The 16,377-nt window shown below is 34.8% G+C and overlaps 2 protein-coding genes across 2 annotated transcripts; both read left to right on the top strand.

The window, feature by feature from the left end:
* Positions 1-645: 645 nt before the first annotated feature.
* Positions 646-8,926, top strand: LOC121745062. Its single transcript, XM_042138826.1, has 19 exons — positions 646-852; positions 2,805-3,782; positions 3,863-3,949; positions 4,021-4,222; positions 4,353-4,461; positions 4,540-4,662; positions 4,810-4,891; positions 5,057-5,116; positions 5,218-5,270; positions 5,603-5,769; positions 6,102-6,315; positions 6,752-6,809; positions 6,918-6,974; positions 7,066-7,311; positions 7,831-7,898; positions 7,993-8,049; positions 8,133-8,226; positions 8,320-8,460; positions 8,565-8,926. Exons 2-19 carry the CDS (start codon positions 2,808-2,810, stop codon positions 8,658-8,660), a joined length of 2,889 nt encoding a protein of 962 aa, XP_041994760.1. The 5' UTR covers positions 646-852; positions 2,805-2,807; the 3' UTR covers positions 8,661-8,926.
* A 3,559-nt stretch (positions 8,927-12,485) lies between these two features.
* LOC121743428 (cyclin-dependent kinases regulatory subunit 1-like) lies at positions 12,486-13,928 on the top strand. Its single transcript, XM_042136739.1, has 4 exons — positions 12,486-12,573; positions 12,695-12,792; positions 12,868-12,928; positions 13,568-13,928. Exons 2-4 carry the CDS (start codon positions 12,740-12,742, stop codon positions 13,688-13,690), a joined length of 237 nt encoding a protein of 78 aa, XP_041992673.1. The 5' UTR covers positions 12,486-12,573; positions 12,695-12,739; the 3' UTR covers positions 13,691-13,928.
* Positions 13,929-16,377: the final 2,449 nt, after the last annotated feature.

Raw genomic sequence — 16,377 nt, 5'->3', positions numbered from 1 at the left:
TCATGTACCATTTATGTAGTTAATGTAAATAGCCTTTTTGTAGATCTATACTGTTGGGGATTGAAAATGAAATATTAGGAAGCGACTTTTTTCGTTTCATAAATTAAAAATGTTTTTATTTTCTGCACACAACATTTGAAATGTTGTTGAAGTCATGAAAATAATGAGAGAAATCAGAAATTGCTAATTATTTAAATTATACTGTATTTATGTTGCAGAAAAGTGATGGATGATTTCAATTGGACGTCAAGTGATGATTCCCAAGTAAGAATAATGTGATTCCTATGTGTAATTTTGAAATTAATCATTAATTGTTACAGTTAGGGGTGGGTAGGACAATGGTCCTATGCAAGTGTTGCGAAATTTTAAAATATGTCATTTATTAAAACAAAAATAGAAACAATATAAAATAAAACAGTGTTGTAGTACTAGAATTCATAGTCCTTTGTTTTGTTAAATATATAAAACCTATCCTAATACTAGATTTCATAAGAAATGGATAATTAGAGGGCCGATTGTTTGCAGGGTAAATGGGCCATCCTATTTGGGTCGTGGGTATGGATCGGGTTAGTCCGCATGCATTAATTCCTAATATTTATTTGGTAAGATTTTATTAAATTCAAATCTAATAAACAATAAAAAAAATTTAACGGAGATTGAGAAACCAGAATGCAAAACGTTGCAGAAAGGCAGAAACCCTTCCCTCCTTCGGCCTTCGGCCCTTCCCCGTTCACATCCCCACTGCGGTGCCGCCACTTTCGCTGGCCCCTTCCCCGTCTTCACTCCGAAAGTCCTCCCCATACCTCTGTATTCCCCCCTCACTAATTATTTCAAGTAATTATTAATTTTCAGGTATGTCTGTATGTTTCAATCTCGATCCGAATACAAATTGTTTTGGAAGAGAAAATATCAATGAATTGAACGCCTCAAATCAAATAAATCAACATAAAGGTTTAGTTAATTCAAAAATGTTGAATTGCAAATAAAGACTTTCTAAGACAAGTTAGAAACAGGGGTGTCTACAGTAATCTGTTATAATATTTTCTGTGCATCTTCTTGTTTTGTCAATTGAGTTGTAAATATAGCTTAGTACTTGTTGGCTATTGACTAAATACTTTACACAGACAAGAATGTCCGAAGTATATTATGTAGATAGTCTACTCATCTTAATGTGGACATTGTTCTGTAAGCCTAAGAGCCTTTCATTTGTTCATCGGTGCAAGTTTGTAGTATGTTTTGGACATGGCCTGTGACTTTACTTAACAGGTTAATTCATTCGAATCTGCGTATTTTTTGATTTGGTATCATTCGTCCAAACTCGCTAAATACTTGAACCAATATTATAGCACAATAATATACTAAGTAAAACGGGAAATTATTAGGACATGCGGTAGGTGCTGCCGTCTTCACCCACCTCCCAACCTGGGTAAAGCTAGGTTAAGTTGAGATTGTAGAGTAGTTACCTGTTGAAATGGCAGGCTGGCTCGCCCCTAGCTAGATAGTTCGTTATGGTGGCTGTCAGTCTGTCAGCTGTCCAGCCCCTCTAGCTCTATTTGACACCCCTAATAAATGCTGCAAAGTATGAAAATTGCTAGTTAAGTCAACCATGATATGCGGGGTTCTACTTTGTTTCTTCCTCTCTTACAATGTATATTCACGAATATCTGCTAGGATAATTAGGTAGTTGGTGTTACTTATATCATGTGAAACAGAGCCCGTTGACCTTAAGGTCCAATTGTTCAGCATGCATGAACTGGTAATTATATGGGAATGTAGGCTACTCTGTCATATGAGAGAGCTCGGCTTAAATTTCTGTTATCTCATTTTAAATTTCATGCATACACATCACCTGGTTTTTGCATTCTAAGATATCCTAATATTTTTATTTCTGTTGTTTAATAGTTGGGTTTTTTTATTTGTTGCTGTTATTCTGCTTGTCTATCTTCATGCTTTTTTTCTTCTTTCTGGTTTATGAGAATATCTATCATATTCATAGCCGAAAATAGGTAAAATCTTAGGTATGATATTCATCTTCATTGAATATGAGTTCTTAAATGAAACCTAACACATTAAGAACCTTTGGATGGACCTGAAATATAATGGCAGAAGGCCTTATAGTCACTGTACTATAGTTGGACTAAGTACTGGACTAATCCTTTGATTGTACCGAGTATTACATATTTAAATGGAGATGATTGATTGTCATTAGAATATTAGAAATTGTTTCACTGGTAAGTACTGGACTAATCTCCTGATTGTATTACTTATTTTGATGGAGATGATTAATTGTCATTAGAATATTGGAAATTGTATCACTAATATACTGTGTTATGTTGAGATAACATGGTAAGGTAGTTCTCTTCTCAAATGCTTTTGGCATATAGTGTATGCTTAGAATAGATTCAGTTTGAGGACTACACATTTTATTTTTGCCAACCCTGGGCCAGAACTCTTAAGTCAGATGAAGTTACTTGAAGCCATTTTATTGCCAATCCTGTAACTGAAGAGTGAGATGTATCAACAAGTACAATTATTATTTTTTTGTGTGACCATGTAGTCTTGTGTCTGTATCTGTTGTTTTTTTTGGTCCGTTACATATTGTAAACATACACATCTATGTGTGCATCATTTCTTTTCATTATGAAGTTTACTAAATCAATATACGAATCTGAAAGTTAAGAATTGAGAAAGTCTTCTGCTGTTCTCACATTATTTATGCATATGATTTTTTCAGTCGTAGCTTATTTGTAGGAGTACCCTCAATTGATATTACTCTCTGTTACTTTTGTCTTTCAACGTTGAAGGATATGGATGCCAGCGACATAGTGGTATCATCCATTCGTGCTGGGATGAAGAGGGAGTTTGCCTTCATGATGAAGGCTCAGTCTGAAATGGGGGGGCTTCCAGCAGGCAGGAGAGTAACCAGGTCCCAGAGAGGTGGTAGTTCCAGTAGAGGCTATGTGGTAAGTGATAGTAAGATGAACAAGAAAATGAAGGGGTCTGCTTCTAAGAAATCAAAAGTGACTGAAGAAGAAAAGCCAGAAACAGAGGATGTCGTAAAGTTGGAGCCAAGTAATGTTTTGGATGGTGATAATGGGGTGGTGAGGGCTGTGGTTGACATTGTATCTGATATGGGTGACTGTTCAAGAAACTTAGAGGCTGACTTAGTTAATGTAATGGGATATGAAGCACAAGAAAAATTAGCCGCAAGAAATTCAGAAGTTGATTCAGTTGTTGTAGTGGGCAGTGAAGCCGAAAAGAAAGTGGGCTCAAGAAATATAGAGGCTGACTCAGTTACCGTAGTGGGAGATGATGCAGAAGAAAAAGTGGGCACAGGAAATACAGAGGTAGACTTAGTTGCGGTAGTGTGCGATGAAGAAGAGAAAGTGGGCACTGATTCTAGGGAAGACATTATTCAGCCTTTGTGCACAGATTTACCTGTGGATCAGGTTGGAGGTATCGATAGAGTTTCTAATCGTGAAGATGATAGAATACTTAGCAGTGCCTCTGATTTGGGATGTGAGAGTACTGCAGAGTGCACAGGCATGATTTTGGAAAAGCCACTAAGGAGGTTTACGCGCTCGGCTTTGAAGCTGCAGGATGGGGCGATAGAGTTAGGATCAGAGGCAGGAGCTGTGGAGAGTATGACTGCAAGTCCTTCAAAGCTTGAAATGAAAATGTCAAAAAAGATTGGATTGAATAGAGCTCCCATGAAGTTAAAGCACCTTCTTCGGACAGGATTGCTTGAGGGTCTTCAAGTTCGCTATGTAAATGGGTCAAAGGTAATCACGTTTGACAATTAGAATGTTCCATTTTAGCTTTTTCTATATGGTTGATGTCATCTTTTCTTTGACATTTTCAGGGGAGGAGGCGACCAGAAACTGAACTTCAGGGTGTTATTAAAGGAACTGGGATATTATGTTCATGTTATGAATGCGAGGGGAAAAAGGTAAATTTGTAGATCATTGACTTGTGATGATTTGCATGATTCTTTCCACTAACTGCTAGTTGTTGGTTTAGGTTGTTACTCCTAATCAATTTGAACTGCATGCACGTAGTAGCAATAAGCGGCCACCGGAGTATATATATTTGGAGAATGGAAAAAGTTTGAGAGATGTGCTTAATGCATGCAAGGCCAATCCTTCAGATCCACTGGAATGTGTTATTCGGAACGCAATTGGTCGTTCAAATTATATACCTGCTATCTGTCTCAATTGCAGAGGTGAGGTCCATATTTGTTATTTTGATATGTCCTACCTTGCTCATGTGCTTGAATAGGTTATTATGTATTTCTTTTTCTTCTATTTCACACTTCCTCTTTTAATTTTCCTATGCATTTTTTATGCTTTCAGCTTTGATTCCTGAAACTGGTGCTGGTCGAGCAATGCTTCTTTGTGACTCCTGTGTTGTTCTGAAGGAGTCTGGCTCCAGTCAAACACATAACGGTGATGTCACCGTCAGGTAGATCCATAGTGTAGCTAGTAACTTTATCCTGTTGTCCGTGCTTATTGATATGATATTTTATGATGATAATTTTAGGTCTCCTTTGGCTGGTTCACCAGCTCCTGCATCTTCTACTCGCTTGCCTGAAGTTGTAGACAGTGTTCCAATTTCTCCAAATAGTCAACCTCAAGTGAAGAGTCAGGGAAAGCTGACACGGAAGTAAGTACCATTTGATTCTGTGCTACTACTGTAGTGCTGTGCTGTGCAATTTCTTTGGATTCGCAATTGCTCTCATCTTCAAATTATGCATGTCTTTTGGGTAACCTGTCTTTTAATAGTGCTGATTCTAGTGTTTACACTTTGCAGGGATCTGAGAATGCATAAATCTGTTCTAGCAGAAGATCTGCTTCCTGATGGTACTGCCTTGTCATATGTTATGCATGGACAGGTGAATTGGTACTACCATTAACATTCCTTCATAGGTCTTTTTTATTTATTTATTGTTTCCAGATTGCTGACAGGTACTAGGTAGTTCTGTGTTTCTGGAAATGACCTGTTGATTTTCTTGTTGAAATGATAATTAAATTTATATTCAATTATTACTCTGGAGCAGATAAGGCTTGAGGGTTACAAGAAAGATGGTTTAATCTTCTGCTTCTGTTGCAAAAAAGTGGTTTGTTACTTTTCATCTTTTTATTTGAAAGTTGCAACACATTTTTTTGTTACCTATAAGTCACTTACTTGTAATGTTGCTGCCTCACTCTTTATGAACAGGTGAGTCCCTCGCAGTTTGAGGCTCATGCTGGTTTTGCTTCGCGTCGAAAGCCGTGAGTATTATTTTTCCTCTTGTTTCATACTTTTATGGGGTTACATTCTTACTAACGCACCTTATCTTCTGTATTGTTCAACACTTCCCGATCTTAAGGCTTAAGCTGTTGTCTGAGTCATTTAATAGTATATCCGAATTTTCTTAAGCTGTTGTGTGAGTCATTTATACTCCTATATCAGAATTTTTGAATCCTAGTCGTCTTAGCTGAGACAACAAAAAGATAAGTTGGGTGCCTAGGGGACAAGTAAAATGCTACAAAAGAACAAGAAAAATGTTAAACTTTTGGTTCTTTTTTGTTGACTTAGGGCTGCTTGGCTGCTTGGTGTGCAGGTACATGAGTATATACACTTCCAATGGGGTTTCTCTGCATCAGCTATCCCTTGAACTATCCAGAAGTCGTAAATCATCTGCGGAAGAAAGTGATGATCTTTGTTCAATTTGTGAGGATGGAGGAAATTTGTTATGCTGTGAAAATTGTCCACGAGCATTCCACTATGGTGAGGATATTTCAACACTGTAGCAATTGTATCTGATCGTGTAAATGTAATGAAACTGCAGTTCTTTGAAGTTTAATCTGTTATTATATGTTGATTTCTCCTACTACAAGGAAAACTAAAATATGCTAGTCACTATATGCTGTGTTTATTTTAGTTCAGCTTTCCTTCTCAATCTCACTTCCACCTGGTTTTTGGATGATTGTTTTTCTGCTGATGTTCATACTCAAAGATATTCATAACTTTCTGCTTGCTACTAAACCTGCAATCCTTCAATGTTCAATTCCTTCATCACACTTCTTAAAGCTTTCTTGGTCTCTTGGTTATTTCTGCAGAATGCGTTGGTCTCCCGAATATTCCCCAAGGAATATGGTACTGCAAGTACTGCCAGAATATGTATGAAAAGGAAAAATTTGCAGAGAACAACGCAAATGCAATCGCAGCTGGTAGAGTCCCTGGTGTAGATCCACTAGAGGACATCACCAGGAGGTGTATTCGCATTGTTGCAAATTTTGAAAAATATATTGGGGGTGGATGTGTCATTTGCAGGTTGTTTATATTTGGCATTTGTTTTTCTTCTTTCCCTTTTCTTTATCCTGTACTGCTTATATTTGGAATCTACGTCAAACCAATTAGTGTTTTCTTAATGAGATAATTGTGCCTGAAATTCCCCTAAAGGTAAAAATGCTTTTATAAAGCTGAAAATACATATGTATCTCAGTATACATTGCTGAGGTGGGACCCATTCTCCACTAACAATAATCTTAAAACTCTTTAATTCTATCTCTCTCTTACTTTACCAATTGTGGATTAAAACCCGTGCCGGACCAAATGTTCATACTCTTTGGGGACGGAGGGAGTAGAATTTTAATCTGTTTTTCACTTAATCCTAACTACTATTATGATATCCATTCTATCCCAAAGACCTCTCTGTTGTGGTTTCATTCTCTCCTTTATCTGTTTTTCATTCATGTGGTTATTGCAGAGTTGATGAGTTCAGCAGGTCGGGATTTAATGACCACACAGTTATGATATGTGATCAGGTAGTGCTCTCTGCTCTCATGTATTGAGAACGGTTTAGAAGTCATGTCAAAATGCCTTGCTGTGTTTGATATTGGGTGTATCTTGAACTATTCTTATGGTTTTTGTAGTGTGAGAGAGAATATCATGTCAAATGTCTAAGGGAGCAAGAGATTGATGATTTGAAGGTTTGCACCTATTTAACTTTGTTACTGTTCCAGAAATCCTAAATGCAATAAGGGGCTTACTTAGGACTAAGGCTTTTTACCAAAACTGCAGGCACTTCCAGAAACTGAATGGTTCTGCAGCAAAGGCTGTAGCAGTATTCATTATATCCTTCAGAAGATGATTGGTGATGGTGACCAAACCCTTCCAGAAGCTGTTTTGAACGTCTTGGAGAAGAAAGTTGATGGGCAAGGTTCAGAGGAGAATCCTAAGCTTGATGTGAGATGGAGGTTGCTCAGAGGAAAAGTCTCTTCTGAGGACACCAGGGTTTGGCTTTCTGGCGCTGTCACTATTTTTCACGTGAGTTACCTGAGTCATTTGCTATTGCATCCGTCTTTGTATGGTTTATAGTGTTATTGGCCTCCTTATTCTATCTTTCATTCCCCGTTAATATGGCCTTCCTCTTTATAATTTGGTGACTTGATTTGGTAGAATTATTGACACAACATGTGGTAGAGTTTCTTCCCTACACATAGTTGCCACTTCATTAACGTTACAATTAATGATCCTGGAAATCAGTTTCTACCCAAGTTTGACATGCATGCATTCAGTATTTTATTCTATTTTCTTGCCGTCACCGTCCACATGATAATTTATGCTTTTATTACTGTAATTATTTGTATATCTGTTCCATGAACACCACTAAAAATATTCTTGGGCCGTAAATGAATGTTGGGGGATCTGCATAACAGCATTTTTTTGACAAGCATGTTAAAAAATTGCTTCATTCAGTTTGTAATGTTGCTTTCTTCTGGTGGCATTGTTCTGAGCCTAAGTATATTATTTGAGAGTTGATTATCATGACCATAATTTATTCAGGACCGATTTGATCCTATAGCTGATGCCAGCACCAGCCGTCTTGACCTTATTCCAACAATGGTTTATGGGTAAATGAGTCTCTCAATAGTTCTCATGTGACTTATCTATGTTAATACTTTTGATTGGTTGGACATACCATTAATTATTGCTAATTATATGCAGGAGGAAGTTCAAAGACCAGGAATTTTATGGCATGTATTGCGCCATATTAACAGTTGGGTAAGAATTATTATGACTTTCTCATGCTCCCTTTTTTCCTTAGTTATTTTTTTCCCTTTTGAAATGATCCATCATTGCTACAGCTCTGCAGTAGTATCCGCCGCCATAGTGCGAGTTTTTGGGGAGGAAGTAGCAGAACTACCTCTAGTTGCTACAAGGAGTGATTGCCAAGGAAAGGTGGGTCATTTGATAGATTCGAACAGGATAATCTTATTCTTATCATCCTTTTGCCGTCTCCATCGGAAATTGATTAATAATTTCCATCTCCAGGGATACTTTCAGGCGCTCTTCGCCTGTATTGAGGATCTTTTATTGTCGCTCAACATCAAGGTTCTGGTGCTTCCTGCAGCAGATGAAGCAGAATCACTGTGGAAAAATAGATTTGGGTTTGAAAAACTTGATCCGGAAAAGGTCTGTTAATTACTATCTTGATCTTGTACACCATGTCACATGTTCAAGGCTAACATTCAAGAAAGACTTATTTCTAAATCCGTGGTCTCATATCTCCATTGCAGCTAGATGAATACAAGAAGAGTTACCCGCTGATGATCTTCGATGGAACTTCGGTTCTGCACAAGTTGATGTCGAAGAATCAACTTCTTTTGGAGTGATTGTTTGAAGAGATTGTTTTTGCCCAGTATAGGGCATTACAATTATTTTTGGATGGTTTTGTTCATCTTATAGAAGGTGAAAATGATAGAGAGGTATACATATACCTAGCTAGGCTGCAGCTCAATTGTGAGTGGTCAGGGTAGTAAAAGTCATTTCTTTTCTTTTCTATCGAATGCTCGAGTACCAACTTCTTTTGTAATTTCCATCTATTTTTGTCCAACTACAAGTCATTTTTTTCTAATTACCATGTCTTTTATTTCTTCAAGCAGCATTTGATGAGTTTTTTAGAGCATCACTTGACTTCTGAGACTTTACATAAAAATATTACTAATATATTCGGAATCTCTTTTATAGTAGTATTTTTAAATTACCTTATTTTTTTGCAAATTTGTTGAAGCTGTTGATGAATTAATTTCATCAGAAATATTTAAATGGTAATTTTTTTAATGTAAATGGCATGTTGCTGAATGTTTTTTTTTTATATAAAATTATGTTTATTTGATTAAGAATACATTGCAATTACCCCAGATATTTGATTCAATGTAAATGTTGAGGTGCAGAATTTAATATAACGGTATTATGTTGAGTTTAATTGGGAAAATACATTTCAATTACTCCATATATTTAATTCTACATGCATTAATAAAAGCTATTTCCTCCTCTTTGTCAGAACTAGACATTCACACGGTTCAAAAATCATCGGTTCCGGTTTGGAACCGGCGGTCCACGGTTTGGAACCGGCGGTCCACGGTTCAACATTTTCATGAACTTGAACCGGCCCGCCAAGGGTTCCAACGGTTCCGGTTCCGGTTCTAGTTCAAAAAACCAGTGGTTCATGGAGCGGTTCAAAACAGCCAGTTTTTGGCCGAAACTGTCGGTTCCGGGCCGGTTCGGCGGTTCAGTTTTTTGTTTTCTTCTCGTTTTAGTGTTTATTTCAAGGAGACTACAAGTCACAAGTCACAACTTATAAGTTACAATTTACACTTAATGTTGGAGTTGAGTCTTTGGGTTGAAAGAGAGTGTATTGGATGATTTTAACTCCTATATAAGGGAGAAAATTACAAATAAACTCCTATACTATAGATATGAGGAAATTACAACTGATCTCAAGAGGGCTCGAACTCGGCACCTCGTGCAATAATGTCTAAGCTCCTTGACGCTAGGACAAAGGCTCTGGACATTTTCTTTTATAACTACATGTTATTGGATGTGTTGTTCTTTCTTTCAATGTGGCATAAAACTCCTTATTTATAACTACATGATACATCTCCATCATCTTTGTTTATATTAGTTTATATTTTGACGATCTTCTATTATTATAACTTAACGACAAATATAATTACATAAAGTATTATTCTTTAATTATTTATCATTATTGATTTGTTTGTGTATAAGTTTATGTGTATGTTAACTAATAAATACCATTGTACACATTAAGAGAATAATTATTAGAGTAAAGGCCAAAATTGGTCCTGAACATATGCCCATTTTATCATTTTGGTCTTAAACTTTATCTTTTGAATTTTTTGGTCCTGGACATTTCAAATCGGACCACAATTGGTCCTCCGTCAACAATTCCGTTAATATTTAACGGTCAACGATTTTAATCACAATTTTGACCAACTTAAACAATTTTTAATTATTTAATCATCAAAATTATTTTTTAAATAAAATCATAAATTATTTATTAGAAATAATTAAATAATTTTAAAATAATTAAATTATTTATTCCAACTTAAACAATTTTTAAATAACAAAATTATTTATGATTTTATTTAAAAAAATAATTTTGATGATTAAATAATTAAAAATTATTTAAGTTGGTCAAAATTGTGTTTATCATAAAAAAATCATAAATTATTGATTACAACTTAAACAATTTTTAAATAATTAATTTATTTATGATTTTATTTAAAAATAATAATTTTGATGATTAAATACTTAAAATTTGTTTAAGTTGGTCAAAATTGTGTTTATCATAAAAAAATCATAAATTATTTATTACAACTTAAACAATTTTTAAATAATCAAATTATTTATGATTTTATTTAAAAAATATTTTTGATGATTAAATAATTAAAAATTGTTTAAGTTGGTCAAAATTGTGATTAAAATCGTTGACCGTTAAATATTAACGGAATTGTTAACGGAGGACCAATTGTGATCCGATTTGAAATGTCTAGGACCAAAAAATTCAAAATATAATGTTTAGGACAAAAATGATAAAATGAGCATATGTTCAGGACCAATTTTGGCCTTTACTCTAATTATTATATAAATTGTATTAATCTAGCGATAACTATAATATGAATAATTATTTATCTATATACAACTCATATTACTCAATAATTGTTGATTCTTATCTATCAAGAATATATTCACAAATAATAGTTTTATTTATATAAATTATACTACATCTATTAGAATAACAACTATTATACAAAATCATACTATTAGTCTACTACTAATATGTAAATATATAAACTATTATTATACCACTAAACAAATCATTCTTTAGTTATCTATTTTTATCATTATTATACCAATTATATTAATTGTTATTTTTTTCACATTTTAATCAATATTCTCAGAAAAATTAGCAACATACTTACATTTAAATCCAATTATTTGAACACGTCCACCTTCTATAAATATACAAATTATTAGCAACATGCAACATTAAAATTTAATTAAATTATTCTAGTTGATGCTATTATTATCTATAAATTTGTCTTAGAAAAAGAATCATAACAAAAATAAAGATAAAGTTAGTGAATAATAAAATGTAGTAAAAAAATAAAGAAAAGTAGAAAACAAATGAAAGTTTTATATCCCACACTGGAAAAAGATGAATGGATGATCTAAACATGTAGTTATAAAAGAAAATTTTCAACTTATTTTGTCTCAGATTGAAAGTGAAACAAAAAATATCCAAGGATGTCTCTATTATAGAGAAACAACCAAGTATAGTTTCTTAGAATTCTTAAAATTGAGCACATTTAAATCCAATTATTATTATTATTTGAACAAATCCACATTCTATAAATTTACAAATGGTGAGCAACATGCAACATTCAAATTTAATTGAACTATTCTATTTGATTATATTATTATCTATAAATTTGTCTTAGAAAATGAATCATAACAAAAATAAAGATAAAGTTAGTGAATAATAAAATGTAGTAAAAAATAAAGAAAAGTAGAAAATAAAAGAAAGTTTTGTATTCCACATTGGAAAAAAGATGAATGAATGATCTAAACATGTAGTTATAAGAGATAATGCTTCAACATATTTTGTCCCACATTGAAAGTGAAACACAAAATATTCAAGGATGTCTCTATAAAAAAGAAACAACAAAGAATGGTTCTTAGAATCATAGGCCCAACAAATAAATATGAGCTATTATGAAATTATTGTATCTATTTATATGTGAAAATTGATTTTTATTTATAAAAATTGATTTTTATAAATAATAAATATATTTTTTTAAATGTTATTTGACCGGTAGTTCGAATCGGTGAACCGGTGGTTTTGAACCGCCGGTTCCGGTTTATGAAATTCTCGAACTTGAACCGGGCCGCATGAACCGCCGAACCGTCTGCCAGTTCGGAACCGCCGCGTCGGTTCCGGTTCCGGTTTGTGAACTGACGGTCCGGTTCGATTTGTGCATGCTTAGCCATAACGTACTAATAAAGGCTTCCTTTTATTATTGATACAATTTCAATAAATAAATTAAACAAAATCATTGCATTTGTTGTGAAAGCGGGAATCTTTTGAGATTTGAAATTCAAATTAAAGTCCGTTATGTTAAATAAATTCATTTCCTCGTGTTTAAAAGGTCTATAACTCTGTTCCCGTTTCATCCAAAGATCAACACGATTCTTCTCTCAGTCGCCCTTCATTTACTCAATGTTTGTTCCTCTCTCTTTCTCTCTCCTTCTCTATCACACTAGTAAACAGTCATCTGCCAATAATGTTTGACGTATCCTTTTGTGAAATTGCTAATTTGTTTCGGATACTTATTAATCGCAGATCACAGTTGCGGTTATTTCGAGTTTTTATCGGAGGTAAACAAGCATGGGTCAGATTCAGTACTCCGACAAGTATAACGATGATATCTATGAATACAGGTAGATTTAGCTTATTTTTGTTTTGGATCTTCATTCCTTAAAAATTTTATTCTGTATATTTTGTATATTATTCAGGCATGTCGTTCTTCCAACGGAGGTTGCCAAATTGCTCCCCAAAAATCGCCTACTCACGGAAGTAAGTGTTATGTGTGTTTTTGTGTGCGACGGTGGGTTATTTGGATTATTCGGAAGCAGAGATAAGAATTTAGGGTTCTGGATTTTAGGATTATTCGGAAGTAGGGATGATATCTAGGGTTCAGTGCTCAGAAACATACCATTAGTTTTTCGATTGGCTTAATTATATTTTATTCTAGATTGCAATTAATTTCTTCTGAAGATTCTGTCATGGTTTTAATTTAATTTATATGTTCTGTTGGAGAAGGTTTTGAAATTATTGTTGCTATTTCTTGTCATTCAACTACTTAGGAATTGTGCAATACTCCCTCCGTCCCCAAAGAATATGTACTTTGGGGTCGGCACAAGTTTTAATGTAAAATTGGTGAAGTAAGAGAGGTAGAGAAAAAAAAGTAAATAAAGTATTGTTAGTGGAGAATGGGTCACACCTCATTAGAGCGAAAAAACTTTCCAAAATTAGAAAGTACATCTTCTTTGTGGCACAGACTAAAAATGAAATAGTGCATATTCTGGAAATACCATGTTGGTGTTTTTGAATGCTGTTTACCTATATCCTATGCAATATACAATATTTACTTTTATGTTGTGGATTAATGGTTTGGTGATGTACATATCTAATGGTGTTGTTTTTGGGGGTTAGAATGAGTGGCGCGCCATTGGAGTTCAGCAGAGCCGAGGGTGGGTTCACTATGCTATTCATCGCCCAGAGCCACACATAATGCTATTCAGGAGGGCACTCAACTACCAGCAGCAGCAGAATTAGGCTCTCCCTATGTGCTTGCCAGTTCAACTTCTCACTTGATCTTTAGATTGCTAAAATGATTGATTTCCTATGCAAGTATTATACCATCTATTATGGAGTAATTGGTTCAGAAACTCTTGTTTCTCTAAGTGAATTGCGAGTGTCTAGTGTTCCACATATGTAAGAATTTCATGCTGAAGTTGTTTTTCAACAACTTGGATGTCATTACTCATCATAATTCATGGTCTTCTTTTTGCTATATGGCTCGTGTTTATTCTGCTGGTTCTTATCTTGGCCATATTCCAATAGAGGTGCAATTGCTGCATTTCAAGGATTTGTATAAATGGAAACTTCACTATACCTTGAAAATATTAGGATGTTACTTTGACATGCAGCTACTTTTAAAATACAGTAACTCTTAGCATCTCATATTCTTGGATGTATGAGTGTCCATAGGCCATCATACATGCCTGTCGTCTTCCTCCATTGCTGCTTGCCTTCATCGAATAAGAAACTTGAAGCAATATTATCAATGCATGCTCTAGGATTATACTTACTACTTAGAAGTAATGTTTAGATTACAAATTCCTTCAACATTATATTAATTTGAGTAAATACTGTTCACTTAGGTCTTAGAAGTAATGTTTAGATTACAAATTCCTTCTGCATTATATTAATTTGAGTAAATACTGTATACTTAGGTCTCGCTCAATGTGCAAGATCATATCTCATGTTTAAATATGTAATATACTTGGTTCATGAAATTGAATTTCACAACTTATATCTATATGGATAATCATATGATAATAAGTTATAGCAACTGAAAGGCACAGTAGAATAGTTATATAATCATTCCATTAAACTGATTTTTGTAAACCATACTCCAACGAAAAGGAAATTGGGTATGCTCACCTCACACTATTGCTGTCAGTCTGTCATCATCTCTCAATTGCTACATCTTTCTCGCTGTTATTCTTAATTTGAATTTATTATTCGGTAGGTGCTTTAAAAAAAGAAGATTTGAAAGAAATAATAGGGGTGGTGGATATCCATCCCAAAACAGAGAAGTGTACATTATACTTATAATAAAACGAGAAATTTGAGACGTCATGAATCTGGATACACTTTCAACATGCTTATAATTTCAACTTTAGTACACCTAGTCACCTACCTTCATGCAAAATTCTATATATATATATATATATATATATATATATATATATGGTGCAAACATGAGAACATATTAAGCAAATAAATTTTGACATTTTTTATTAGAGCATCCGCAGCGGTGGGATTTGTCCGTCCGTCCGTCCGTGCCAGCGGCAAGGACATCCCTGTCCGCTGCTGCGCTCTTACCGCTGGCACGGCGTTGCTCTTAGCTAAAAGCACGTCCGTGCCAGCGAGCAGGGCGACGTGACGCGTTTCTATTGGCAGTTGACATTTTTTTTCATTTTTTAAAAATCGAAATTAATACAAAAAATTTAAATATATATATATTTTCGGAGAGAGGTAGAGAGAAAAGATAATTAAAGTATTGTTAGTGGAGAATGAGTCCCACCTCATTAGAGAGAAATGGCCTTTCAAAATTAGAAAGTGCATATTCTTGTGGGACGGACTAAAAATGAAAGAGTGTATAGTAATGGAAGCATTTCTTTTCGACACGAAGATTAAGAAAAATTGTGTTATGTGAGTTAAGTAAACGGAGAATAAAGTGGAAAATGGAAAAGGTAGAGAGATGAAGAGAGAAAAAAGCAAAAGAGAGTAAAGTAGGTGTGAAAAATTTTGTTGACTTTTGCTAAAAAGGGAAATGACTCTATTACTATAGAACGTACAAAAATGACAAAATGACTCTATTACTATGGAACAGAGGCAGTAATAATGTTGACATTTGAAATGTTTCTTCGAACTCAGCCTCAACATAAAATGTATGGCTGTGAGACGACTACGCACATCGTGACAACCTATATATGAAGAGGCTACTAATCGATCACTAAATCAAAAATTTCATCAATTTCATCAGTAAGGCCATCCACAACGCTGTTCCTATACCGTTCCTTAAACTACTATTTGCGGGCTCCACTGTACTTTTTTACTCCATTCCATAACTAAGGAACGGAACCTGCAACCCTCCGTTCCTTAACCGTTCCTTAAATTACTATTCATTCAATTTCATTTTTTTTATTTTCAACTCAATTCAATTAAAAAAACACACTTTAATAAAAATAAAAATAAAAAATAAAAAACTGTAATATTACCGTAAAAAAAATTTTATTAAATCGATTTTTTTTAAAAAAATAATTATTGCGTCAGCACGTGACGTCGCCCACTCGCGGGCCGGCGAGTGGGCGTCACGACGCGGGGAGAGCCACGTCACCGAAGCGCGTGGCGGCACGGACCGTGCCGTCGGCACCCGGCACGGCTTGGGAACGGCTCCTCGACGAGCACCGCAACGCGTTCCGCTGAGAATTCGTTCCGGCGGAACGGCGCGCGGAACGCCGGCTGCCCGCGTTGCGGGTGCTCTAAGTACCCAGAGTCCCATACCACCGGTACTGTATCGGATATGTCTGATTATAGGCTACACATCATTTGAATGCCGATTACTATAAACTTTCCTTTTGTTCTAGTGTTACAGAAAAGAAATCAAACTACATCATCACCTCTAATCACTAGATACAGACGATGATAATAACATTAGTACAAAAAAACTC

This window comes from Salvia splendens, chromosome 8, assembly GCF_004379255.2.
Source record: "Salvia splendens isolate huo1 chromosome 8, SspV2, whole genome shotgun sequence".
NCBI lineage: Eukaryota > Viridiplantae > Streptophyta > Magnoliopsida > Lamiales > Lamiaceae > Salvia > Salvia splendens.
The sequence above is the reverse complement of the archived record's forward strand: the minus strand, read 5'-3'. Positions and strand labels throughout refer to the sequence as shown.